Source organism: Molothrus ater, chromosome 16, assembly GCF_012460135.2.
Source record: "Molothrus ater isolate BHLD 08-10-18 breed brown headed cowbird chromosome 16, BPBGC_Mater_1.1, whole genome shotgun sequence".
Lineage (NCBI taxonomy): Eukaryota > Metazoa > Chordata > Aves > Passeriformes > Icteridae > Molothrus > Molothrus ater.
Window position 1 is genome coordinate 16225781 of NC_050493.2, and position 27904 is coordinate 16253684.

Here is a 27904-nt window from a genome sequence, read left to right on the forward strand (position 1 = left end):
ACAGTCGACTACGCCCTGAGGCTCACCAAAACGAGTCACAAAAACAGCCATTTCCTCTTGGTGGGGAGGTGGGGGGGGGCTTTTCCTCACCGCAGTGGCTGTTCTCGTCCCGGCACTCACAGCTCGGCTCTTCGGAGAGGGACAGGGCACAGCAATCTCCTCGAGATACTCCAGACTTGTAGATCACCTTTGGGGTGACCGCATTCCCCTCTGTCTCGGCTTGGCTTTGAGAGGATGATATCTGTCACCGTTTGCAGGATATTCTGAAGTTTGCACCCAAACCTAGGCTTTTGGAGCAGCACTGGTTGGCTTGGAGGACCCAGCGCTCGGCAGGCTACAGGGAGCATCCTATCCCACCTCTGCCCCATCCCAGCTCAGGCTCTCCTGCTCCGAGACTGGATTCTGTCTGGATTCACTCCATCCAACACGGAATGGACCTCCCTGTCATCCAGTTCACCACAAGACTGGCATTACTTATCAAAGTGCAAGAAGGCGGATAAGTCAACACTGGGAAGGACAACAAAGCTTCTTTGTGTTCTTATTTTATGGAATTCTCCTATCTACCTCACAAAATTCTCATTTCCTCAGTCAGAAATCCCTCAGGAATTGACTTCAAGAATGAACGGTGATGTCCTCTAGCACCCCGTAACACCCAGTGCAGACGCCTGTTCCCAGCCCAATTTCAATGTGCTGCAGCTGACTGGGACCTCGTGTTGTCTGCAGTTAGAGTCTGGCAGCAAGCTGACAGTCAGATATGACTGTCCAGAAACTGGTAGCCACAGCTGTGTTGGTAGCTCTAGTCTCACTCATCCTTAACAATGCGGCTGCCTTTACCCCCAACTGGGTATACCAAACGCTGGAGGACGGGCGCAAGCGCAGTGTGGGGCTCTGGAGGATGTGCTGGCTGGCAGAGCGGAGCAGAGGGGCTGCAAGCACGAGTGCCAGGCATGGGCAAGGAGAGGAGCAGGAGTGTGAAGCCCTGGGCTGGGGTTCAGAGTCAGCTGGGTTCCAGGAGTCACGCAGCACTGTCAAACGTAAGTGCAGCCTCTTATCTTCTCTGCAGACACAATTGATAGGGTGCATCTGGGTCCCCAGGAGTTCAATGGCCTAACCCTGAAATCGTGCTATCTGTCTTAGTCTAAACATCTCTTCACATTCATTCCCAAATAAATTAATTTCAGAAAATAAGGAATATGATGTCCACCAGTGAACTAAACTCCTCATTCCCCCTCAAAACCAGTCATCTGCATGGTGCTGGCTGGTTTATATAGCTCAGGAATTGATCTGCTTTGAAAAAATTATCCAAGAAGTGTAAGCCCGAAGTCCAGAGACGTCTTGGGCTCACTTCTCCCTCCTGGGCTCCTGTCATAAGATATCCCTTCCTCCTCAATACAATAGCAACCACAGTTGCTCTGAATACCCTAAAACTAAAAAAAAACCCACAAACCCAAACCCAAAAAGGTATTGCAATGAACAACATGTTGAGTTCTTTCTCCCTTCTGTTTGCTTTTGTTGGAAATGTCAGGAGCAGAAACGTCAGAAACAGTTGAGGTAAAAACATGTAAAATTGAGAAAGGTCTTAAAATGTATAACTAAGTTTCTTGGTGAAAAAATACAATTAATATACAACTTGGTGACTACAAAAATCATTACCCATGGTGTATTTTTCATTTTGCACTTTCACAGATTGTGGGATCTGAAGAATGCAAATAGCTTACACCGAGCTAGGGAAAATTACTGGACAACATGAAAATTACAGAACTGATTAATAAATAATAAACCTTACCTATCACATTCATAGCATTAATGGTGCAACCCTGCTCTTCCAGAGCAGAACTGTGCTGGAACAGGATCACAGAAAGGCTTGGGTAGAAAGGAACTGTGCTGGAACAGGATCACAGAAAGGCTTGGGTAGACCTTAAAGACTGTCCAAAATACCTGCAGACAGCATGCCTGGGACCACAACTACCCTTGTGCCAAGAGGTTTCTCCCCTAAACCCCCTCCACTCCCAGCAGCTGGGCTGTGAGCAGCCATTCAAAGGGGAATCAGTGCTTCCACTGCACCCTTCAAGGCATGGAATTTAACAGAACAAATGGCTATAAAGTCCATGCCTTGACAGGCTACAGGATTCTCCCAAGATTTCAAGGATGCTCAAAAACAGCTCTGGTACCTCCGAGGGATGGTATGTTACAGCATCTGTAACATACATGATTTCAAACCAGATTTTTTCATGGTTTGAAATGTGGAGAAAGAGAAATTGGTCCTTGGAGTTTCTTAGATCCCTCTGGAGAGAAACCAAAGAAATATTAGAAGAATTTCTTTTAAAAATGCTTTAATGTGGACCCATTATAGATTATATTTTCCAATAAAATAATACAGAAACATTTTTGAACATTTGCTAATACTGAGCTGCATAAATCAATTCTCAAATGTTTTAAAGTCCTTACCCTTTCAATACTTCTAACTGAAAGAACTTTTTATAACAATAAATGGCTATAAAAAGGATTAGACTGTGGGAGAAGTTCCTTGATGTGTTTTTGCAGCTTCATCTCTGGAATCACTTCCCCAATTAATACTGATAAGCCGTATTCTAACCTGAAGAACATGTGTAACATTCACAAATAGTAAATGTACATGTTATGTACTCAGCACTGGAATGAGCTCCTGCAGAGTGAATTTGGCTCCTGCAGCATTTTCAACACACAAGCTTGTATTTCTTGCTGTGTGCAGGCCAGGCGGTGTGTGGTACCTAACAAGGAGAGATATTAGCTTCATGGCAGAACCATCTGGGCAGCACTTTCTGATGTCAAATAGTAGGATAATGTGACAGAAAATTTGAAAATTTCCAAGTAATAATTATAGCATGGTCAAATGCTCAGAAGAATTATCTGACAATCACTGTTAAAATTCTAATTTAAAGGAGGCTTTTCAAGCCCAGAGACTTGATCTGTATAGGAGTAAAGCATCTATTCCCTATTTAAACTGGAAGCAAAGAGTAAGCAAAGGCCAATTCTGAATCTTGATAAAGCATTTAAAGGAAAATCCCTCCTCTGCAGCTGTCATGACAAACTCAGTAGGAAACACGACTGTGGCATTTATTTTTACGACAATTTTGTTTCCATGGATGTATACATGGTTAGTATGAGCCTGATCTTGCATCCATGGATTTGTCATCCTAAAGAATTTCTCTAATAAGAAATCACACATTATTTTAGCAATACCTATGGCGATCCTCATCTGTCAGTTGTAGATAAATCACAGACATGCAGGGGTGTGTGTGTATGCATATACATACATTCATCTAAAAATAACTATATGAAGGAAGAAAATGCCTTCCCCAATAGCGAGTTACCACGAAGTATTTTGGATGCCATTTGTAGAACGATACAGAAAAGCTGTTCTGGTAATAGCAATGCAAAAGAGGCCACAATCTGGCTTATGTGAAACAATGTATTTATATACTCATACAGACGTACATACTTGAGAAGCAAGCTATTTATCTCACAGTTCAAAAGAAAAACTGTAAAGTCTTTGGGAATTTGCTTGTCCATATACTTAAGACTCCTGTACACGCAGTATGTATCTAACAGCCAACTATAGGCACTACTATAAGCTGACTTCCTCCCTGGCAAAGAGAAATACATTCTTAGAACCTGCTTTTCACTGACTTTCTCTGCCTGCTGTTTTCTCCCATTGAAATCACAGAATCATGGAATGGATTGGGTTGGAAAGAACCTTCAAGTCCATTGCATACCAACCCCTGCCATGGGCAGGGACACCTTCCACTAGCCCAGGTTGATCCAAGCTCCATCCAACCAGGGATCCAGAGGCAGCCACAGCTTCTCTGGGTAACCTGTGCCAGGGCTTCACCAACCTCACAGGGAAGGATTTCTTCCTAGAAATGTCAAAAAAACCCAAAAAGAAATCCAGGGGCAGGAGTAAATTATATTAAAAATACAGGGAAATGAAACATTGCAATGTGAACTACTTCTGCAAGGCACAGCATCAGAAGCACGGGCAAATGATTCCATGTGAAAGCACTTCAAGTCTGTCCTTCAAACCTCACTGCTCCTGAAAGTGGAGATCCCAGGCCCTTTCTTTCACTTCTCTTTATCTACCTTTCTCTTTCTCCCTCTTGCTGTGCAGCCCTGCACCTCTCTTTCAACACCCTGTGATGGTGAACAGCTTCTGTGATGGTTCAGATGACTAACAGCAAAAGAATCCCCAGGTTAGGGTGGAAGTTTTGGACATGGGGTGGGATAGGGTTTTTGGTGGATATTTTTCCGTTGGATTAAGCAGTGGTATCGGAGTCCAACAAGTGCTGTTGCTAACACTAAGTGATAAAAGTGTAAGGAGGGCTGAGATTGCTCCTTTTTTAGTGGTAATAAACTCTCAGATCTGAAACCTTCACCTATGTTGAGAATCAGCCCAGCTGTGAGGACATACATACAAGCTTTTATAGCCTGGACAAACCACTGAATGATACAAACTTCAACGCTTCACTGAGAACTCACGTTGTATAGGCCCTCTTCAAACACTTTAAGGAAACCTGGCCAGGTAGCCTAACTCTCCTGTCACCTGAGTGTAGGCAAAGACATTTGACAAAGATTATGGAGCTGCAGTTTCAGAGCTGTTGAAAAATTTTGGAAGGTTTTGCTCTTGCCTGCATCTCTTTATGCTTCAAAAAAGCCCAGAGGTAGTAGCCTCATGGCCTCAATAAGAGCTGGAGTAAGACAGCAGGTCATGAGTAGTCAACACTGAGCTTTGTGCCCATGTCACGTGCAAGCAAGGGCAGCACACCCAGAGATGTGGCTCCACAGAGGGACACGTGAGCTACCTTGAGTGGCGAGAACACGCAGCTACACCAGCACTGATGCCTTCTCAGAACCAACCCTTCTCAAAGCCACCTAGGTCCTGACCAAGTACCATTCCAGGAATTCTGCATGAACACACTAGATTACTTGAAATCATCTTAGATATTTTTAACCACACTGTAGAGTTCAAATATACCCTCAAGTTCTGCTGTGCTCTGAGGCTATCTCTGGATGGGCACAGGGAGATGATTTATTCATCAGCCGAGGTCCCAGTTTGTCCCTCCTTATCTAAAGAACATTAGGAACAATCTAGAAATTCAGGAATAGGGAGGGGTTTAAAAGATAGAAAACCTCACTGGGTTCTTCAGGGCTGCAAGAGACATAAGGAAAATTGCAACAGCAGAATGTATGTTTCAACTTCTGATGCTCAGAGCTAGACTGCTTGTGGGAATTGAAGTTCTACCAAGGAGTATAATTGATGCCAGGGAGAGGCACAGCATCAGGAGCAGCTACATGACTGCCACAGTACGTCAGGTAAACACCAGTCCAGCCTGGACAGGTGATTGTTTGCACACACGTGGACACAGGGACATTTGCTGGCTGAGGCAGGATGCTGCTCAGAGTGGGAATGAGGAGCTGAGGTCTGATACAGAGGCAGCCATTCACCTAAATGCCCATGTCCACTGCATTTACATGAAGTTCCAATGTCTCCAAAATTTCCAATTTCTCTGAAATTTGGTTGGCTGGAAGCTAGGCTGAGTAAAGCAGCAGAGTGTGCTGTAAACATGTTACTTGTCTACATATATATATATATATTTTTCCATACATAGAAATCCAGAAAGGAGGCCAAGTGCATCTGGAGAACACAGGAACTACCATCAGATTAAAAAAAGCCCCAAACCTAATGATAAACATTATATACATAGCATGATAGACACAGAGATGAGGCAGCACCGGCAGCTGGCAGCTCACGGTTTATGATTTCCCATCCTAATATCTGAAATATGAGCAACATTTAAATAAGTGACACTACTAATTTAATGATGGAGGCCAGTAGAGATGAATTCTGAGAGACACAGCTTCTCAATTTAGAGTGAATGCTCATTTTAATGTCAGGGTTCAATTTTGTGTACTCATTTTGGAAAAGTGCAAAACTCCTTGGGATTCGGGACAGGAAAATGAACCTTATACATGTTTCAATGCAGTACATCCACAAGTGTTGCACAGAAATATTGTCAGAGCAATTGGAGCTTGGTTACTCTTGCCATCAAGAACTTTGAAATCAATTAAAGCATTATGAGTGAAAATGGCTCTGGAGCTTTTGAAAATTTCAGATGAACGCATTTATCAGAACACCCTGCTGAGATTTATAAAGAAGCAAATCATGATATCTAGACAACTCATATCTCATCAGAAATAGCTGTGCCTATTAAAACTGATCGCTGTATTGAAGGCTCTCAATGCTGGGCTTGCAAGGGCCCATCACTTAACCATAAGCACTTGCTTATATTGAAAATAGTTAATGGAACCATGTCTTCAAAAGTAACAAGTGAAGCTGTTATAAAAAACACCCCCCAACCACACTCTCCCTCCCCAACAAGATCTGTCTGCCTTTCAAAATAAATATTCAAATCTGAAGTTTCACACTTAGATGAGCTGAATGGTTAAGTTCTAAAATACCTAAAGGCTTGGAAGATTCCATCAGTTTGTCACATCAGAACATTATTGTAATTGTGCAAAACCAGATTGGGCTTTCCCTGCTTCCTTCCTTTTCCTTAACTCTTCCTTAAATTACTATTTTTTAAGCCAAAAAAAAAAAAAAAGCATAAATTGCATGCTTCAGAAAGTCTCCCAGGAGGTGAAAAAAACAAAAGAATTTTTGAAATATCCACACATTAATAATTTTTAAGATATTCATCCAGCAACAGAATGTACTGAGGACTCCTGCTGCTGAAAGCTCTATGGCTACTTGCAAAGATTTTTTAAGAAGAGCAGGCGAGACTTCCTTTTTCAGGTCAAAGTCAGTAAGGCCTGCACACAACAGAATCATGTGGAATGGGTACGAGGCAAAAAAGAAATCCAGAACTGTTTCACTTTAAAAAACATTAGTGACTATTCTGACCATCAATATACACTTGCATCACATAAGCATCTCTTTAAACCTTCCCATGGTCTCAGTGACACAGTCATGCAAAGGTGCACTGAGATACTGCCAACATTTGGCTTAGTTTGTTTCACAAGTACTTTTTAAGTTTTTCCATATATTTCCTAATTCATACTCAAAGAGCTTAGCAATATAAATACCACATGTTTAAATTGACAGAAGAAATTAAATGTCAAAGCTTTATAAATACAGCATAGGTTTGGGAGGCACAGCATGATGCTGATAATTACAGTGGTTCTATTTATTGTCCCTATTATCTCAGAATTGTTTTAACAGTAAGTGCTGAGCTCCTATGCCTGTGTTGTAAAATGAAGTACAGTTGTACCTTGGACACCAAGAGCACTTTCTTAGTGCTCTTGGTGTCCAAGGCACAGCTTCAACTGATTTCCATGGCAGCTGCAGAGACTGTTCAGCACATCTCACCTTTGCTGACATCCAAAACAAAATAAACACATGATTCATTGCCAAAAGTTAGACTGAAGTGTTGGGTTGTTGTTGTTTTTTTTTTTAATTTTAAGGATTTCTTCTAAAATTATTTATTAATACTGAATCCAGCTCTCCAGGTTAGAACTCAGGTTAATGAACAGCAAGACCATAAGTAAGAGTCAGCAAGACAGAAGCTTTGCTCTTTCTGACTGTTGCCTTTCATCCATTTAAGTTCAAGCACACTATTCTGGCTTTTCTTAATCTTACTACTTGGTTTGCATTTCTGAAGTCCCTATAATGTGGATTTTAAAAATTACTCCAAAAGGCTGAAAAATATGATGCATTCTTTATCTCAGGATAACAGCTCAGCAAAACATCAAGTTCTAAGAGGAAAACGGCATGCTCAGTTAGAATCTCTGATTATATTAGATAAAACCTAATTACTTATCTAGTTAGGTTTTTATCAGAAGATAAAGGAAGATGAAGCCTAACACAGTCACAAGAAATGGGAAAAGGGTTCTAACAAAAGTAAGTGAAGCAACTTAAGTGTAAGGAGCACTACCAGTTTCATCTATAATCAATTAGAAATCTCTTTTCAGAAACACAACCATTTATTCTCTTTTCCAGAATAAAGTAATGTATGAACATGAAGCACTTAAAAGGACAAACAAGTACACGTGAGAATGTGTCCTCAATAATTCACCAAGTAATTAATAAATAAATCCAAGAACCATCAGAAACAGCATCAATAGAATAATTTTTTAAAATTCTGTTCATTACAAAACTAAGAAACAATATCCCTCAGGAGATTTAAAGAATGGATGTGATCATAGATACAATCAGCTTCACAGCAAGAGGTGGCACCATCCCTCAGCTGAGCATAACCCATCCTGCATTGTTAAGAGTTTAAGAGCAATTTAAGATTTTAAGTACCATTTTTGAGATGCAACAGATTTAGTGTCCCACAGTGGACAGGGATAACAGCACACTCCCAGTCAGCCCTACATCTCAGAGGCCATCAGGAGATTGTGAAGGCATACAGAGATGCTTGGGAATCCTCACTGTGCCCATGCACTGAATAAATGTGTGGTCATTAGCTTCTTCCCAGGGCTGGACACTTAATAATTTCCTCACAAAAGCTGGATTAAAGTTTGCACTAAAATTTTTGTTTATCAAGAGGGTAAACTTAAGAGGGTAACTCCCAGGGGAGTTTTAGATTACTATGAAAATATCTGGAGCCATTTTTCTTAACCATTAAAATGCTTGAATTCCCACTTAACTGTTTTTTTCCCTCAATGCAGACAGAAGAGGGAAAGAAATGCTTGCATTTTAAGCAATTAACATAATGCGATCTTCCAGTGAGATCACTCTTCCTCATCATCCCAAAACATTGCAAATTACTCTCCAGTATGACTAACCTACTTCTGCAAACAGTCCTGGGTCTATCCTGGAACATAACACCAACAGTTCTGGGGCTATCATGGATCAAAACAACAAAATTGGTGCTTGTAAATAAGAAAATCAAGTTAACATCTCTAATCCAGATGGATAGAGATGGTTTAGGAAGTGAGCAAAACAACAAGGAATCTGACTTGGTCTCATCCTTAAGAGTTTGGGGTTTGACTCTTGATTGATCCCTGTTTTAAACAAGGCAGAATTCATTAAGCCAATACCCTTGGCTGGGCAAGAGTCCCAGTTGGATGTCCTGTCCAGGAATTAACTGCTTCTCTGAGAAAATGGGGCCCACAGTGGGCTTCAAGAAGGAAAAAGGCAGAGACTAGCACTGTATGCTGATGAGCAATAGATACTTGGAGTAGAGTTTTTGGAGCCATTCAGCTCTAATCCTTTCCAGCTCTCAACAGCCAAGTTGCATCTTAAGGGAGGTGAAAAGGCATGGATGGAGGGCTTGTCCTCCCTCTTTCACCTGTCAGATGCACACACAAAGGAATGAACACTTTCTGCAGTGTCTAGGTCTGTTCTGCTGGAATTATTGACCTCTAGCTACAGGAAACATCCACCTCTGGCCACAGAGAACTCCATCATGGTTAAATTTCAAGAGACGACTGACATTAACAATAATGAGTTTGACAAAACAAAAAAAGAAGAATATCCAAAATACCTATGTCATGACAGTCTTGGGCAATAGATTCTAGAAGTGAGGGGTTAACACAAATGCCACCAGTAACTGTGCAGACACTAAACCCACTATGACCATCTGGTTTTACAAACTGTCATTAACAAACAAAACACAAAGGTTAATGAAGTCTGGAGTGGCCACAAAAAGTTACACTGGAATCATGGCTACTATAAATGAAGCTGAAACAGTTGAACAGCTGATCCTAAATTTATACTAATTATTAAATCTATAGAAAATTCATCAAAATAGACTAAAGCTGGCTATTGAGGCATTTTTGCTGTACATATAATTTAAAATAGAGTAAAAGAGCACAAAGGTAAATACTAAATTTCACAGCTTTTACAAAAACTATATTGCAGCCAGTTTTATAAGATATCATAAATATTTATTCCTGGATTGAGCAATCATTCAAGCAGGAAAACAGCTTTGTGGCCTGGCCTTCCTCAACAAGATTTCCCTCTTCAACGGCATTGGGCTGAGCTCTGAAGAAATACTTTAACATTGCACACTCAATTCCCTTTCTTGATCTACACTGTCCATTGGCTGTCATCACTAAAAAGAGGCCAGAGATGCTGGTGCAGAGGCTCAGCTTAGGGTTGTGTACATACAAAATAAAAATGTGCTGACCTGACAGCATGCAAAGTCACAATGGTGAGTAAGGAAGCACAGTCACCTCACATTTTCAGGCTGAATACAATTAACAAACTCTACTGCAAAAGAATGGACTTTATGCATTATTATAAGAGTTATATATCATTGATGGTCTGCCCAAGGTAGGGGTGGAGTCCCCCATCCCTGGAGGGATTTAACAAATGTGTGGATGTGGCACCTGGGGATATGACTAGTGGGGGCCTTGGCAGTGCTGAGGGAACAGCTTGACTTGATGATCTCAGAATCATAGAATCGTTTAGCCTGAAAATGAGCTCTAAGTTTGCTTTTTTTCCCTAAGAGGAATAATTGCAATTCTAGAACAAAACCAAAAGATGACAGATCATACATTAAACCTGTTAGAATAAACCAACATCTCTCATATGAGAGATGGGAAGGTACTCAGGTTGTAATACTTTATTCTATAAACATAATTTTCTTCACATTTAATGAAATCATACCAGCTACATCCTTCTTATTCTACAAATCATCAGCCTGCTGCAGTTCCATGGACCATGTGCAACCTTCTTGCTGGTTAATAGGAGCAGCTACACAAAATACCCACTGCATTTCCACATGTCTCTGAATAGTGGTAGTGTATTAGGCCAAGAAACATTCCTAAGTGTGGAGTTCTTACAAACAGCAGCAAAAATCATGTTACCCATTCAATGTACTTCCAGCTACAGGAGAGGACAATGGTCAAATAACTATTTTGTAAAGATACAACTGAGTTGATCTGAAGTTCAACTGAGTCACAGTCAGAAACGTACTATTTTTAGTATGCATGATATAACATCACCTGTGGCAAAGCTTTAAGTCTGTAATACTTTTTAAGTTAAGTGTTTAAAAAGTCACAAATAGGAGCAAAAGCAAAAATTTGGTGTTAATTTCTGTCAGGGGCCAGTATGTATTTCTGGCATAAACTTCAGACTTTTAAAGGTTATTTATATACAGAGGCTTTTTTTTTTCAGCAAACACTGGTGCTCAAAGCATTACAGAAGTCCATCTGAGTGGAAAGACAGAACACTCTGAATGTTCAAAGTTTACTGGTGTTTAAAAAGCTCATCTGACTGTGATTCTGTTATCCATCCAATGCGTTTCATGATCTGCTAGCATTCAAAATGGTAAGAGATGGAAATGCTGCCAATACTAAAAGGGCAACTTTAGAAGTTAAACACAAAATCTTTGAACAAATTTTCTGAGTAACTGATCAGAAATTAACTCACTAGGAGAAGCCAAAAATACTTAGTATGTTACTGTCTTAACATTTTATTCAATGGAAAAAGTTTAATGGACTGTGGTTCTTAACTAACTCCTCAGATACAATACTATATTTTATTACATTTTAATTAAATCATGAGTTGCTACTTAGAACACGGGAAGCTGAAGACAGCCTGTGAGGGGTAAATAAAGGGTAAACACAAAAGTAGGTTAGACATCATGATTAACACAATTAAAATTACTCTTGTTTATATCAAGTTTTGTTTTCTGCATTTCCTAGCAGTCTCTCTGGAAGATCAGGAACCAATTTCTGATGGTCAGTGCATCCACCAAACTTAAAGCCAGTTAAAGCACTCCTAAAAAATCTGCTCCAGAGTCTTTGTCTAGTATATGCCAGCTTACACATAGTGCAACTTCTATTTCACAATAGCAATGACACATTAGCAAGCGATGTGGAACAATGATATTTGTAACTCCCACCTTATGCTAGAGAAGAAGGAAAAGGATAAAAACAGGGCATCCATCAGGTTAACAGGAAAAGGAGGAAAAAAGTCTGACTAAAAGTACCCAACTTTGCAGTTGATATAAGCCATTCAGTAGCCAGCTGGGAGACACATTTTAATCAGGTTTCTAGCCAAGACTGCGGATGTCCATGTCTGTAATCATGGCTGCATTCGTTCTTTAATAGAGAATCACAGATTATCTCAGGTTGGAAGGGATCTACAAGGATCATTGTGTTCAGCTCCCTGTTGCTTGCAGGACTATCTTAAACTAAAACACTAGATCACTAAGAGCATCCTACACAAACCACAACTCTGGCAGCCTTGGAGACATGACCACTACCCTGGAGAGCTTATTCCACTGCCAACCACCCTCTGGGGGAAGAACCTTTTCCTAATAACCAACATAACTTTCTCCTAACACAGCTCCAGCCACTCCCTCAGGTCCTGGCACCAGACAACAGAGACCAGCACCTCCCCACTATGAGGAAGGTGCAGAATACAACAAGGGTCACCCTTCAGCCTTCTCTTCTCCTGGCTGAACTGGCCAAATGATCTCAGCCACTCCTTGCGTGTCTTACCCTCGAGGCCTTTCATCATCCTGGTCACCAGGTCCTGGGCATACTGCCATCATTCAACATCGTTTTTATTTTGAGTTTGTCATTTTCCCTGTCATGGTGTTCAGTACAGACTTAGGCCTACACACTTTCCTTTTCAGCTCAAGAAGATCCCTGCTCAGCCAGACCCTCCTTCTTTCCTGCTTGCATGATTCCCTATGCTTTAGAAGTGCTGGTTCCTGCACTACTAAGAGGTCACCACCTTGCCCACAAGTCTCTCTTTACAAATTGCACATCTCAGAGGGCACCTTTTTGAGTTGATCCTTCAGTCCCTGCACCCGAGGTTACTTTCAACATGCTTCAGAAACTTTGTGAATCTCTTTGTGTCTGTTGTATGATATTCCCTGTTGATGTCTGGAAACTTAAAATCACTCTTAAGGCCCAGGGGAGCTGATCTAGAGATATCCCTTAATTCCTTGTACTATAATTCATCAGTATCATTGTCTCGACCAGGTGCTCAATAGTAGACCTTCACAGTTAGATATATATGAAATATATATATATATATATATATATATATATATATATATTAAACACACACACACACATTCACACACCCTATTTTAAAAACTAGCTTTTTACCTGTACATGCAGATTATGCCTTAACACCTCATTCAGAACTGCCAAGCCTTGATATCTTCATTTCAACCATCTCCCTCATTACACAGATGGAAATATAAGGATCTTTGCAGTGTATCCCAAAGACTAATAAATTATTAAAAAAGTAAAAATTAAGAATTCTCTCTACAATGCTTCTGTAAACCAGTAAGACCCAAGCATTAAAATCCACAGGATGTTTTTTAGGACAATACAGAGGGACTAGGGGAAAAAGAAATTCAGGGTGTTATTGGTTTGTTTTAGCAATGATTATTATTTTAGGGTCTTGAAAAACTATTTATGGTTCCATTTCACTCTGGTCACACACAAAAAAAAAAAAACATCAATCCTGCCCCAAACAACTCTGACTATGAATTAAGTAGAATCTTCAGTAAAGAGAATTTCAGCACCACCAGTGGGCCATTTTGGGAAATTAGCTGCTTGTTCCATGCACTACTTATGGGATGCTGTGCAACTAAAGGAAGGACTCAATACATATTCTGAAGAAAATCCTTTCTTAATCAGACCACAAAAAAGGCAGTTACAACAAGGGACTGCTGGGAGAAGGGACTGCTGTCTAAGAATTGTTTTCTGTGGAATGACAAACTTTATACTCCTGCTCAGTCAGGATTTTCTTTTTCATCATTTTATATTATTGTAACTTTCTGCTGCTTCTGTTTTCCTAGTGCAGTTTGACATGATGCGTGCCTGCAACCTCATTGCCACGGTGGCTCTGACTGCCGGCCAGCTCCTCTTCGTCCTGGGGCTGATGGAGCTCCCCATCATCTCCCAGGATACCCAGTGGTGGGAGGAGGCCATAGCTGCTGTGTTCCAACTTGCCAGTAAGTCCACTTCTTACTACTGATGGAAAAGAGCTCAGTCTCTCTTAAACCCAGGTGGAAAAGTGTTTCTTACTTTGTAAATCTTTCAAGTGACAAAGAATAGCAAAAAGGCTTATAGCTAAAAACAAGTTCATTGTCTCCAACAAGCTCTCTCCATGAGATTCTGCAGTACCTGAACAGAAGCTTTTAACTGGGATATATCATAATGAGCTTCTGGCAACCAAAAAAACCCCAAGCCTTTATTATTTCCTGTGAAACCAGGAAGGCAAACATAAGAGACAAACTGGATACACAGTAATCCCACAATTTAGCAGGGCAAAATATACTCAAGGAACTCAAGAAAGCAGAGTGGATGGGCTGAGCAAATTTTTGAAGCCTTGTTGAAACAAGATTATTTTATTTTAGCTAACTGAATTTTACTCAATGACCACCAGCTGGATTTTGACAAACAGATAAATCTGCAATCCAGCAAAGAAAGCCAAAGTCAATTCATACCACTGACTGCTATAAATAAAATTTCCACAGCAGTTCTCATGGACTGTATACAGAACTGCACGAGGAAAAGAGGAAATAGGTTTATCACAATTCCATTTTGATAGCAGTGGCAACAAAGTGTAAACATTCTGCAATAACACCTTTCATTATTACATAAAGTAACTTCAGCATTCATTACAGTAAGAATCCAATCCTAGACGATATCCATGCAGGAAACTTATCATTAATGGAGTAACAATCAAGCTGATTAAAAGATCAGATTAAAAATACAACATTTACATATATATATATATATATACACACACACATATATACATATATATATACACACATATATATTATTAATGTAAAGAATGTAAGGTTATAATAAAGCAACACCATTTTATTTAAAGTTTTAGTTTTGACTTTAACAACTCAAAATATTAAGAATGGCATAAAACTACAGAGACCTCAGGTTTTCAAAAACACAAGATCAGAATCTGGCCTAGGTGATTTAAGCACAGTCTCATGGCAATAAAATAGTTAGGTTTTTTTTAGGTATACTAAGGATGAGGAACCTCAAATCCAGATGAGAGGAGGAGACTGCAGAGGTTGTGTAACATTCAAAGCACCTGATCCATCTTCCAGGTGCAGCAAGTGCCTCAAGCACGAGACAGTGCTTCCAAAAGACAGATATAAACCTTGCCATAAAAGCCCTCCCTACAGCCCCTTTGTGTCTGTGTAACTGTGGATACCTTCTGGATAGTTCTCCCTGACTTTCAGCGTGATGCCTGCTGTACTCTCCCATCCTCTCCAAACTTGATCTGTTTTTCCAGAGCGGAAATGCATTCTGGCGCTGTTTGGATGTGTTGTTTCATTGACAAACAGCACAGGGGACAGCCATGGGACTTTCTTCTACCATGGCTGCTAATTTTAGACTGAGCTCTTTTTTTTTTTGCCTTTTTTTTTTTTCCTGTGCTGGAGTCTGTTTTAAACACAGTCAGAGAGAGACTGAAGGGCGCCAGGATATCCCGACACAGGAGGAGGAAATGCCTGCTATTACCTGTTATGCAAGCTGAACCTTGAAATCCCTAGTGCTGGGAGGGGACATGGGAGAAAAGCCACAGTCAGAATGATTAACAAAACACTAATGAGAATGGCTTAAGAAGCCTTTGGATCAAGGAGCCTATGTCAATCTGCCTGCCTATGTTCAAAAGACGTGAAGGAATGGAGCTGCAGCCTGTGATGATATGAGGACAGACACTGAGCTGTATGAATCTGCAGAAATAACACAGTGATTATCCCTGCCCCATTCCCCAGACTCCTTTGTAGTTATGCCACACTCTCCTTTACCATCATCAGATGGTTTTCTGCCTTGAAGTCATGATATTCATTTTACATCTCATTATCTCATTCTAACTTTCTGTTTAAACAAGTTCCTTCCTGATATCCAGAACAATCACCTGAAGTCTTCTAGAATGCATACTTTTGAAAAAAGTGGGAAGAAGTCACATCTGCATTAACCCGATATAAAATAAGACTTCTTGGAGACCTCCTTAGTTTTCCAGAAAAGTGTTACATCAACTGCTGATTCCTTGGGAATTTGCACTCACTAAACAGGAGTTTGCACTCACTAAACTCCCTGGACTGGGCACAGGGGATAGCATTTTAGACATTATAGATTATGTGTCTTTGAAATCAGACAAAACCCATGTGCAGTGAGAAAGCCCAGCAAATCCACTGCTCTGATGAAGGGCTGCTGCTGCATCTGGAGACTCAGAGTTCCTCATTGAAGGGGAAGACAGTGGCCACCACACGTCATATGAGCCACAGGTGATTTTCAGGCTCTGAGTCTCCACTCTGAGACACTAACCTCTCAGTCATTCTCAAAGAAAAGGAGCAATATGGAGCAAAAACCTCAGAACAGTAAATATGACACTTGTATTTAAAAGCATTTGTCCCATGCAAACAATCCAAGAGAAACCCCTGCAAAGCTCTCTCCTGCTTCATTTGAGGAGTTAAAGCCAAGGTACTTTAGGTCAGACAGATCATTTGTGTGAGAAGGGCAGGTAATGTTTAAGAATGAACGAACTTAGATCTTATTAAACATTTCTGAAGCACTGGCTGTGAAACTTCTGTTTATATCACTTTCAAATGAAAGAACACGAGCAACCTTCTAGTTTTTCCTTTTCAAAACCCAAATAATCTGAAGAATTGTTCTGCAGTTCCTCATCCTTTCAGTAATTTCAGAAATTATCTTGAATCATATTCCCTCTAATTCCAACTTCTCCTTGATCTCTACCTTTCATCCTGGAATATGCCAACAAGTGCTGAACAGAACCACAGTGGTCACTGGGAGACTGAAATCTTGTGTTATGGGGAAGGTTCAACCCACAATTTTCTTGTTTTTACTCAACTGAAACTGTGTGGATTTCATTACAGTTTCCCATGGCCTGAACAAAAGTCCTTGTCGGCTTAGAAAACTAAGAGTGCTAGGTATTATCTCCAAAGTCTATCACAAGCTCAAATCAATGATCTTGGATCCACCATAGAGCTTGCAGTGGCTCCAGACTCCACCACTTCCTCACTTCTGCCACCTGCACAAGCATTTGACAGTCATTCAAAAAGGATGAACCTCTGACACAAAATCAAGCCTGGGGAAGCAAAGAAGAGAGGAAACAGCAATGCTGTCTGGGACAGCCATGGGATTCACACAGCTCCAAAGCTCCAGAGCCTCACACCTCCCTGTTAACAGGAAAGTGATCTGTTTGCTTTGGAAAAGGTTCCTAGTGAAAATGGAACCAGCGTTTTACATGGAATTTTGTGTCAACGCTCAGAAATTTTCCTCTAGAGGGTTTTGGGGTTTCTGTTTTTTCCAAGGACCTGTTACAAACACCATGTGCTGAATATAGGATGGATAACAGCCAACAGAAGGGCTGTTGGAAAGGGAAATCCATACTAACAGTACAGGGAAGAAAGAGCACTTCAGAGGATATTGAATTACTACAAACATTAACCTCCCAGACAGGATCAGGCCTTAAGGGGCTCCAGCCAAGTCTTGATCTTGTCCAGTGATGATTATCACAGACTTTTGAGAGAAATATTAGAAACTTAATAGGAAAAATCTGGGATAGAATATCATTTACATTAGATCTCATCCTGGTTTCTGAATGTCCAAGACTGCAATAAGCCTGAATCATGATTAATATTTTGCCAGTCTGCTTTCAACATTAAATAACTTTAATACATAATATCCTGAAGATTAAAAAGTTTCATGTTCCCACTGAGCCTGTCATTTACAGCCAAATAAATTAGTCTCATCTTTCCTAAATTTCAAGCATTGCATTCCAGCTTTGCCCAACATGTTTTTCTGATGAAAGTGTTTCACTCCAGACCCCTAATGGATCATGGAAAAGCTGAGCTCAGGTATACTCTAATTTCTGTGCTCTTAAAATTAAATCAGACAATTTTTTAATCTTCTCCAACCACTTTAGATTAGTTGATATCCAGAAAATGTCTATGTAGAAAAGAACAGCACAGCAGCCATTGGAAAACATGGCTGAAGATATTGCTGATAGCAGTGTGATCCTGAGTTCCATATTACTTCCTTCCACCTTTTTGCTTCATGATACCCTCAAGCCAGATCTGTTCTAAGATGAACTCTATGGAACTGTAAAGCTAAAACTTCCTGAAAATGAAGCAAGTAAATGAGATGCTCTAAGTAACCTAAAAATCTAAAAATCATAGCAAAAATAGAGAATCTGACTGCTTGATTTGTGCTAAATGTTTTCATTATTTGTCAATTTTATTTCACCCTCAGTGCCAAACTTCCCCATTGTTTATGCAGACCACAAATATCACAATAAAGTGATTTTGTTTTTGCACATTTGCAAAAGGAAGCACATTTGCAAATATCTAAAATCTAGATGTCTATATTATTTATTTTGTTGGAAATAGTTTCCAGGAGCAGCTGAACCAGCAAACTGGGAAGGATGGTAGCTCACAAGAAGTGTGGTGAACTCCTCATCTGGAATAGCTGCAGCAGGAAGAAGATCTGCCTGTATTCTTTAAGGCTAAACTCTGATAAGAGCAGCAGGCAGGTTCTTGTAGCATCTCAATGTCAAGGGCACATATTCTGATCAGAAATATGGTAAAAAATTTTATTGACAGATATAATTTGGATATTAACAAATATAATTTGGATATGCAAGCATAAGGAACATGTACTGCAGAGGAAAGTGTGTGAGACGGGAAGTATCTCAACACAAATATTCACTTTATTGCTTATGAACATGCACATTATATATATATATGGAGGTGTCTCCTAAAACTGTTTCAAACCCAGTTGCCTTGCTGGATCCAATTACGCAGCTCTTACCCTCTGATGTATCCAGAGAAGAACAGAGCACTTGAACAATAAAAGCAGAAGATGATGCTGAAATGTCCAATAATATAACCTGTCAATAACTACTTCTCTCTGCACGGGCTATTTTTCTCAGGCTGACCCCACCTGCAGCTCTGGGATCCTCAGCATGAGACAGACAAGGACCTATTAGAGTGGGCCCAGAGGAGGCGATACAGATGTTCCAAGGGTTGGAGCACCTCTGCTCTGGAGCCAGGCTGGGAGAGCTGGGGGTGCTCACCTGGAGAGGAGAAGGTTCTGGGGAAAACGTATTGTGGCTTTTCAGTACATAAAGGGTGCTTAACAAAAGACAGAAAGTGACTTTTTACATGGACAGACAGCAATGACAAGGGGAATGGATTTAAGCTGGAAAGGGGAAGATTTAGATTAAATGCTAGGAAGAAAGTCTTCCCTGTGAGAGTGGAGAGGCCCTGGCACAGATTGCCCAGAGAAGCTGTGGCTGTCCCTGGATCCCTGGAAGTGTCCAGTGCCAGGCTGAGTGGGGCTTGGAGCTACTTGGGATAGTGGAAGGTGTTCCTGCCTTCTGGCAAGAGGATTGGCAAGAGATGGTTTTAAAAGATTCCTTTCAACCCAAAACATTCCATGGTTCTGATTCCAGACAGGAGCCCATAGCTGTGCCTGATATGAGGCCTACTACATTAAAGCAGAGCTTTAATTGGCTCCAGCTGCCTCAGAACCCAAGAGGCCAAGCAATGCTAACAGTTGATATCAAGTGTGAGAGTCTGCACATTCCTCCTTATTTAAACAGCTGCCCAAGAGGAATTCTGCCTAGTTCACTGGGAATACTTTTCACCATTCCGTTCAAAGACTGGCATAATTTCTAAGGAAACCTCCAAAAAGTAACAAACAAAAGCAATTCACTGTTAATAGACCTAAACTGGTTAAAGATTTCCAACATAAGGTAGGATTCACTGCCTTACACTGACTACATCTCCCATCAGGTTAAAGACAAGGACTGACAAACTCAAAGAACACAAGTGGAAAGCCCTTGTGATTCAGAAAACTGAGCAACAAAAGGGTCTTAGCGCCCCTGAGAAGCTGTGCTACTCACATGTTTAATTCTAAGATGTTACATGCTACCAAAATCTTTGGAAGGAAATTTTAAATTAGAACTAAACAAAACAAAAAACAAAAAAACCCAACCTCAAACAAATTATTGTACTTAATGTACAACTGAAACCTCAAAGGTCACTTGACTCTAATAGTCACACTCTAATTCCCTGTGGCATTAGAAACCAAAGCATCATCCAGCCTGGTGCTACAATGAAGAGCACATGACTATTCCAGACACCCCATATTTGCCTTCAACTATAAAAACTTCTTTTGTGCAAAGCTGATACAAGAAAAGGTATTTATAAATAATTTGCATAAGTCCTATAGGAATCACTTTGTGAATCTGTCTCCTGCTGATAAATACAGCTGAGCTCCTACAGATAGCCCATTCAGGCACATGACTCATCACATCTAAAAGAGTTGCTGTGAAACTTGGTGGGGTACACAGAAAAGGAGTGAAATATTTCCCTTCTCTGTTTGCAGTTCTGCACAAGCGTGGGTGGTGTATTCTCAACACTCTGGCTGCTCTATTTTCCTCCTTCTCCCTTTTCTTGACAGCAAAAGTCATCCTCCAGGACAAGCTGTAAAAAGGAGGATTATAAGTCCCCATATAGACTTTCTGGTAAACTAGAAAAAACAATGTGTATTTCTTCAAATGCACTGTCAGTATACTAATAAAAAGGAAGAGTAAGAATCCAGGGGCGTCAGGAAAAAAACCCAACAAACTATCACAGAAATAAAAATTGACTTTTAGAGTTCTGCCTCAAACAGGAAATCCAGCATACAGTTCTGAAATGTAAGTTCAAAAAGTAACATTCTCCTAACCCACCCCCACTACCAGTCAATACTGTTCCAACCAAAAGTCTTCTGAGTGACTTCGTTATCTGTTTCCTTCCCCAACGGAAAAGCCACCCCCCTCCCAGCTTGTTTTGCTGCAGATGGGAAACAACTAGAGATAAACAGCAGTTCAATGGGAAAAAAAAGCACTTCAATCTCATCAGGATTTTTAGTGAAGTTGTGGCCTCTGCGCAGTCTTGCGACAATATACAATAAAATTATCTGAAATTGATTTATGTATTTAAATTAATTCAGGGAAATTGAGCCATGCATCTCAAAGTCCTGTCATCACTACAAAACAGAAAAGAAACAAAATCAGATTAAAATGTTCAATATTTTCATAAATATATTTAAAGAAATATATCCCTTCTACAGCCCTTGTCAACCTGTATTTCACACTGTTAGCTCAGGAATCCTGATGGCAAAGAGAGCAATTTTCTGGTTATTTTTAGTAGAGCTGTTTATGGGAAATAGTCTGAAAAGCCAGCTGTTTTCCTCTAAGTGTTTTATTGGAATACTGAAACTGAATTCAGACATTGTTACAAATATCTATCTAAATGGGAAAATCACCACAGTAAGCTTTGGAGACTATTCTTACAACAAGGTTAATTTTTATAGGGATACTTATAACTATTATATGGCACAAATACGTGAACTGCACATATTTTTGCCCAGTCATTTAGAGGACAGAGTACATGTTCCACCCCAGTTCTTGCCTAGTGTACAAGAAGACAAGACTCTTCTAAGGGCAAGGAGAACATATGTAGCACATTGGAACACTTTGCTTCAAAAAGTCCAAGTTTGATTAAGCTGTTACAGACAAAAGCCATTCAAGCAAACCTTGGGGTTTTCACACATCATCATCTTCACAAAAGCAGCATTCATCAAAATTTGAAATGCACCATCCTATGCAAACTCAGTTTTTTGGATTATTACGATTTCTTCAGCCTTTGCTCTGGAGTTCCTACATTTATAATTTACACATCAAGCCATGCTAATATGAAATAAGAATGCCAGAAAATAACTTTCTCAGTTACATTTCTATTCTGGAGTTCTGTGACTCTTGCAGAACTGTAAAACTAATTGTATAAACTCTACAGTAAAGTGCTTCCACCTCTGTTGCCTCTGTCATGTGTTTGTCTGTTCTTAATGTCAGTTCCTTCTCTAAACTACAGCAAAGGATCTGAAGCAGAATACACATTTTCACTCAAGAGCTCTGGCAACTGGCTCCTGTGATCTGTCAGTTCGAGGAGCTCAAACCCAGTCCCTCTACCTCACTCAGCCATTGGCACAGACCTGGGAAAGGACATAAACCCTCTTGCATGACTGGCTGCTCCTCTGAGCAGGGATCAGGCAAAGGGCTTGTGAAGGAAAATAGTCCTTCTAGCAAAAATAGTTTTATCTGGGGACCTGGAAGGAAGCCTTAGTGCTTTTCCCTGGTAGATAACTGCTCCATCAGATAGAACACGGAGATGTTAAGCCATTTAGGACAGTAATTTGCCATAAGTAATACAAAAGCAAGAAAGACAAAGTGAAATAATTTCATTAAAAGCTGGGTATTTGGAAAAATTTTAAATATTGAAAATATTCCTACAGTGGGAATTAAGCTGCAAGACACAACATAGCATCAGGTTTACTCTGTGTAACTGGTATTCCTAAACCCATGTCTCTCTGCCAAGAGAGCCTCAAAAAAATACTGCAAGATAGTGGGAAGTAGGCACTTATTAATATTTATAACTGTGCCTTAGAGGCACCTGTGAGTGGTCACCGGTCCAAACAGCTCCTGCTCAAAATTCCACCTGCTTAAGGTTTTATGATTTTCTTCACACTTAAAAAAAAAAAATTAACGCTTTATGGATTCCCTGTGAAAGTGTGCATGAATTTAAAATAAGTTCTGAAAGGAAAACTGAAAAGGAAAACTGATTACATAAAGCCTTCTCATGTGCCAAACTAAGTAAGATGGGTTTCTTGATTTATATCAATACCCTCCTTCCTGCCAATTTTAAACCACAAGAAGATGAAGCTGGTCAACTCAGCTGCAGGAGGTGCAAGCATCGCCTTTCCTCTTGATTTCCTATCTTCATAAGAAAATGGCTATCTATCATCCATTGAACAATGGATTAGAAAGCACTATCAGCATGTATCATCCTTATAAGACCTAAAAGGAAGATGTAGACATCAAATTCTTTATAAGCATATCACAACTAGCATGCTCTGCTCCCAATACTCTGAAATACAAAATAAACACAGGAAGTTGTATCATCCTGGTTCCACAGATGGGGAACCAAGCCATCTCAGAGGAAAGTTTAAAAGACCTGATGTCACTCACAAAACAGAACCTAATCTCCCACTCTCTTCTCTACCATGTGCTTCAGGACAAACTGAACTTGGAGACTGACACTGGAAATGAAGGGAAAGTATTTTATTTGCAACAGCAAACCATTATTGTATGGATCAGTGATTTCTACAACTCAATGCACTTCACATGGCCATATTCTCTCCAAATAAAACTTGTTTATTTATAACTAAGCTGAACCATAAAATAACTACCAGATTTACTGACAAAACCAAGGAGTGACTGTGTCCTTACAACTGTATCAACAACCTAAAACCCATCCACGGTACATTAGGCTTTTTTAAAATCAGAGTGGGGAAAGAGCAGTAAAGAGCTACTCCTCCCATAAGAACCTATTTCTTCTTATCTGTCCTCAGAGAGAGAAGTGCTTCACTCCAAACCCTCTCTGGACATGCCAGCAACTGTAACAAAGCACCTTCTAGGTAGACACAAGAGAACCAAGGATGCCAGACAGCTCCTGAAGGAATATTCATTCAGTGTTTGTATTATGAGGAGGCGGATTCAGCCTTCATTTTACTGACTCTCAGAATAGTACAAGTGTCACACCTTTAGGTAATGATTGATTTTTTTCCTCCTACTTGTATGTCATTTCCCTCTTCTGTGTGTTTATCTGTAAACAACTTGTGTCTTTTCCCTCTTCTGTGTTTTTATCTGTATGCAACTTGTGTCTTTTCCATCTTCACTGCATTACTAGCACTCTTTGAAGAAAAAAACTTGATACAATGCACACTCAGGATGTGCTCTTTCATGGAAAATCAAGGACCAGGGCCAGGGGTCACACGATTGCCATGTATCCATGGGGACACTGTTTGCAGTCACAGGCACTGTGGCTAACTGAGAAAAAAGCATGCAGCAACTGGGACTTGCTCTTGACTTCTCCTTGCCCATGAACTTTGGAAGATGGTGTCCAGATATGTTCTGGCAGTTCATGGATATTTATTTATTCCAGTCTTCCTTCATTAATGGGTCATTTTGGCAGTGACATTCCTTTGCTATGGTGGCAGTTAAGGAAGTGTGTAGGATAACAAAGAGAAATTTTTTTTTTGTTAGAGAGGCATATTTGTCTCTTTTTGTTTGTTTCAATCTGATTACATCCATGAATTTCTTTTAAAAAGCTGAAAAGTAGTTTTGTTTGACAGTAGGTACAGGAAGAAAGACTAGGCTGGAGCCCCTCTGCTCCAGAGCCAGGCTGGGAAAGCTGTGAATGTTCAGCCTTGAGAAGAGGAGAAGGCTCCAGGGAGACCACAGAGCCTCTTCCAGTGCCTGAAGGGGCTCCAGGAGAGCTGGTGAGGGACTGGGGACAAGGGATGGAGCGACAGGACAAGGGAATGGCTTCAAACTGTCAGAGAGCAGGTTTAGATGAAAAATTAGGAAGAAAGTCTTCCCTGTGAGGGTGGGCAGGCTCTGGCACAGGGTGCCCAGAGATGTGGCTGCCCCATCCCTGGCTGTGTCCAAGGGCAGGTTGGACAGGCCTTGGGGAAACTTGGGGTAGTGGGAAGTGTCCCTGTCCATGGCAGAGGGTGGAATGCAATGAGTTTTAAGGTTCCTTCCAACCCAAACCATCTTGGGATTGTATGGTTCTCTGATAATACAATAAACAGAGGGCAGAAAAGTAATCATGTGGTTATCAATGCATTCTTCAAGGAATGGGCAGGTGTAACATAAAAAAGGAGGTGTAAAGGGATGCAGATTGCCCCTTGATCTAACATGGGTCTCCTGCATAACTAGAACAGTTACACAACCTCACTTCTGAAATAACATTACTATTATTCATCAGTAATGTAACCACCAAAGAGATTGAGATTTTTTTCTTTTTTTTAGGTTTTTTTTTTTTTTTTTGCAAATCACTTTGTGACATCTGAATGGAAATGCTAGACAAGTGCACTGTTATTACTCTAATATTACCTACCTTTTAGGGAACTTAGTACTGTGCTTAAAGTTATGAGGACAATAGAAACTTTGCCTTCAAGAGCTTCTGGAAGCATGACATTACTACTGCCTCATAATACCTTTTTCCAGCAGGAAAAAGTAGGACCACAAAGTTCCATTTATTTCACCTTCCCTTTTTTTAAGTTTCTATACAATGCTTTTTATTATTTCTGTAAGATATTTAGCTATTCATCATCTTTGCAGCTTACATAGTTGCCTGCCTTAATAAACATTTTAAATTTCAGAATAAGAGTATATACTGTGAAAAAAAAAAATTGAAATTATTATTATTATCATCATTAATACAGCTGTTTTCTCTTTTGGCAATGGGAGGAAGAAAAAGGACATCTGTGTAAGTGATTCAAATGATTGGGAGAAAAAACCCAAGGTGAAATACAGGTGGGTGTAGGAAATTTTAATTAGAGTGAACAGATTAAAACTTAATATTGAGCCTCTGTTTAAGGCACTCTCTTTGAATGTATCATGAGGCCCAAATATGCCTTCAAAAACACATCCAGCACATCAAAATAGGGATGGAAAGGCTCTACGGACTTATGAGTGAGTCTGTAAATGTTGAGATTCTATGGCATTTTGCCACTACAGAAATTCAAGAGAATAACTCATTAAAAATAACTCTGCCATTCTGTTTGCAGGTTTTGTTCTGGTTATCGGACTGGTGACGTTCTACCGCATCGGACCGTACACCAACCTCTCATGGTCCTGCTACCTGAACATCGGAGCCTGCCTCTTGGCCACCCTGGCAGCTGCCATTCTCATCTGGAACATCCTGCACAGGCGTGAGGACTGCATGGCGCCTCGGGTCATCGTCATCAGCCGCACCCTGACCGCTCGCTTTCGCCAGGGCTTGGAAAATGACTATGTTGAGTCACCATGCTGAAAGAGCACACTTGAAAGGTGACAGATGTCCAAGGAGATCTGCATTGGAGTTATTTTCTATAAATATATGCTATAATTTAAGGGTTGAAAGACATCACAATGTTCACTTGTGTGGGCAGAGGCCCTCAATCATTATTCAGATGGGCTCCATCTATATACATATGTATAAAACACATAATTTTATATATATATATATATAAATATATAATTATATAAAATATTATATTGCACTCTCCTTCTGCTGTACAGCACAGAATTGTTGCGTTGGCTGCATGGCAGCAGGGTCAGCCAGAAAAGATACCAAGTGTGTGCAATGAGAATACAGGAAAGAGGGAACCAAACACATTTTCTCTGTCTGCATCAAGTTCTTCTGCTCCTTAAAAATAAAACAAAAAGCTATAGGAGACCAATGACAATAGCTTGGGAGTTAACAGGCAATCTGTGAAAGCAGAAAACTCACTATAGATTAAGTGACGGGTTTAAAAGCTGTCTAAATTTCATGACTTCTAATCCTTCTATTCACCTCTCTACAAGGAATGGATTCTCATTAGCTGCAACACCTGCTCCCAGTCCCAGAACAGACCAGAGAGTAAAAAGCAAAAGCAACTCTAACTATTCTCATGTAAGGAAAGGGATTGCAGAAGAATTAAGTTGCATTTTTTTCAGACATTTCTTTTGTATCCTGAGACACAGGTTTGCTAGTGTCCTATGTGTAGACAGACATTAAAAATGAGAAGGGTACACAGCTAGAACAGGCCACACATGCTGCTGAAAAAATGTTTCAGTATTACATTGAGGGAAAATGTCCACAGGAGGCTATACCAGAACTCCCTAAGAATCAGATATGTGATTAAAACACATTGTTGGGAATAATTACAAGAAAGAAATATTCCAGCCCAAATTGGTTTATTTTCTCTCCAGCTAGTTATAACATTTGCAGTAGCATTAGAATGCTATGACAGGACACCAGCTCTGCCCAGCAATGCTCAGAGCCACATAACACAGGGAATATTGGAGAAGAGAGCTGCCACTCAAGCACCCAGACTGGAGAATAAGACAAATATACAGGACTTCAGGACTTTGAGATTTAAAAACAACCTGCCTGATAACTTAATATGATAATGAAGTGAAAAATTAATGCCTTTAGAATTAGGTATAGTGTTTATAAGCCTTACCCTGAGAAGCACATGGCCTCACAAAAGTCATATGCATCTAATTTTCAGAAAGAAAAACAACACGTCAAAAACTATTATGCAGGAATATATGGGATCCAGGAACCTGAGGCAATGACAGGTGTGTAAGTACTCTCAGAATGCTGCTCTAAGCAAAATTAGTGATAGGTTTCAAGGACCATGAGCTGTGAGTGTTACAAATTCCTCAGGACTATTGTGTTGCTGCCAGCTGAGTACACTGCTTTGCTTCTTTATCACCATTACTACACTTTGTTAAAATGTGGTCATCAAGCTGGCTCTTGAGTTCTGTTCTGCACTCAGTTTGGATGTCATAAGAAACTCAACCCCAACTGCTGCTTTGCACCATGTTCCAAATGAGCAACACTCCACAGAGACTGATGCTCTAGAACAGCTGCACTGCTCTAGACTGTCAGGGGAAATACCATAAAGCTGACAAAGAGTTTCTTCTAGCAGTAGGTTTGTAAAAACCAACTAAGATTAGTATTCACCTGTCTGCATTGATTTTCTGGAAAAAAAAAGAATTCCAGAAATAATACGTTATGATTAAATGCAGTGGTTTTTAAAATAAAATATTGGACTATTTAAGAGACATTATATTATTTCCTCTAATATTGCAATATCCATATTATAATAATGTACATGTGAATTTAAAAATCAGCTATGTGGTTGGTAAATCTGTAACACTCAGTATTGGTGTGATTATTTTAGATGTATAAATAAAATTGTGAAGGTTCATTTTCTTCTAGTGATGACATTTTTGCTATTCAGACACAGC

General features: G+C 40.1%; 2 protein-coding genes across 3 annotated transcripts in view; one reads left to right on the forward strand and one right to left on the reverse strand.

Annotated features, from left to right (window-relative positions):
* The window catches only part of IFT140 (intraflagellar transport 140), an 85402-nt gene that overhangs the window by 15891 nt on the left and 41607 nt on the right, over nt 1-27904 (reverse strand). The window lies entirely within an intron of this gene.
* Nucleotides 119-27864, forward strand: TMEM204 (transmembrane protein 204). Its single transcript, XM_036392734.1, has 3 exons — nt 119-1034; nt 13812-13967; nt 25693-27864. Exons 1-3 carry the CDS (start codon nt 755-757, stop codon nt 25935-25937), a joined length of 681 nt encoding a protein of 226 aa, XP_036248627.1. The 5' UTR covers nt 119-754; the 3' UTR covers nt 25938-27864.

What these genes read in the sequence shown, in the direction of transcription:
- TMEM204 (XM_036392734.1), top strand. Translation starts at nt 755, where the DNA reads ATGACTGTCCAGAAACTGGTAGCCACAGCTGTGTTGGTAGCTCTAGTC. An exon ending in GTCACGCAGCACTGTCAAAC is followed by an intron (nt 1,035 to 13,811) that starts GTAAGTGCAGCC and finishes CTGTTTTCCTAG; the next exon opens with TGCAGTTTGACATGATGCGT. An exon ending in TGCTGTGTTCCAACTTGCCA is followed by an intron (nt 13,968 to 25,692) that starts GTAAGTCCACTT and finishes TTCTGTTTGCAG; the next exon opens with GTTTTGTTCTGGTTATCGGA.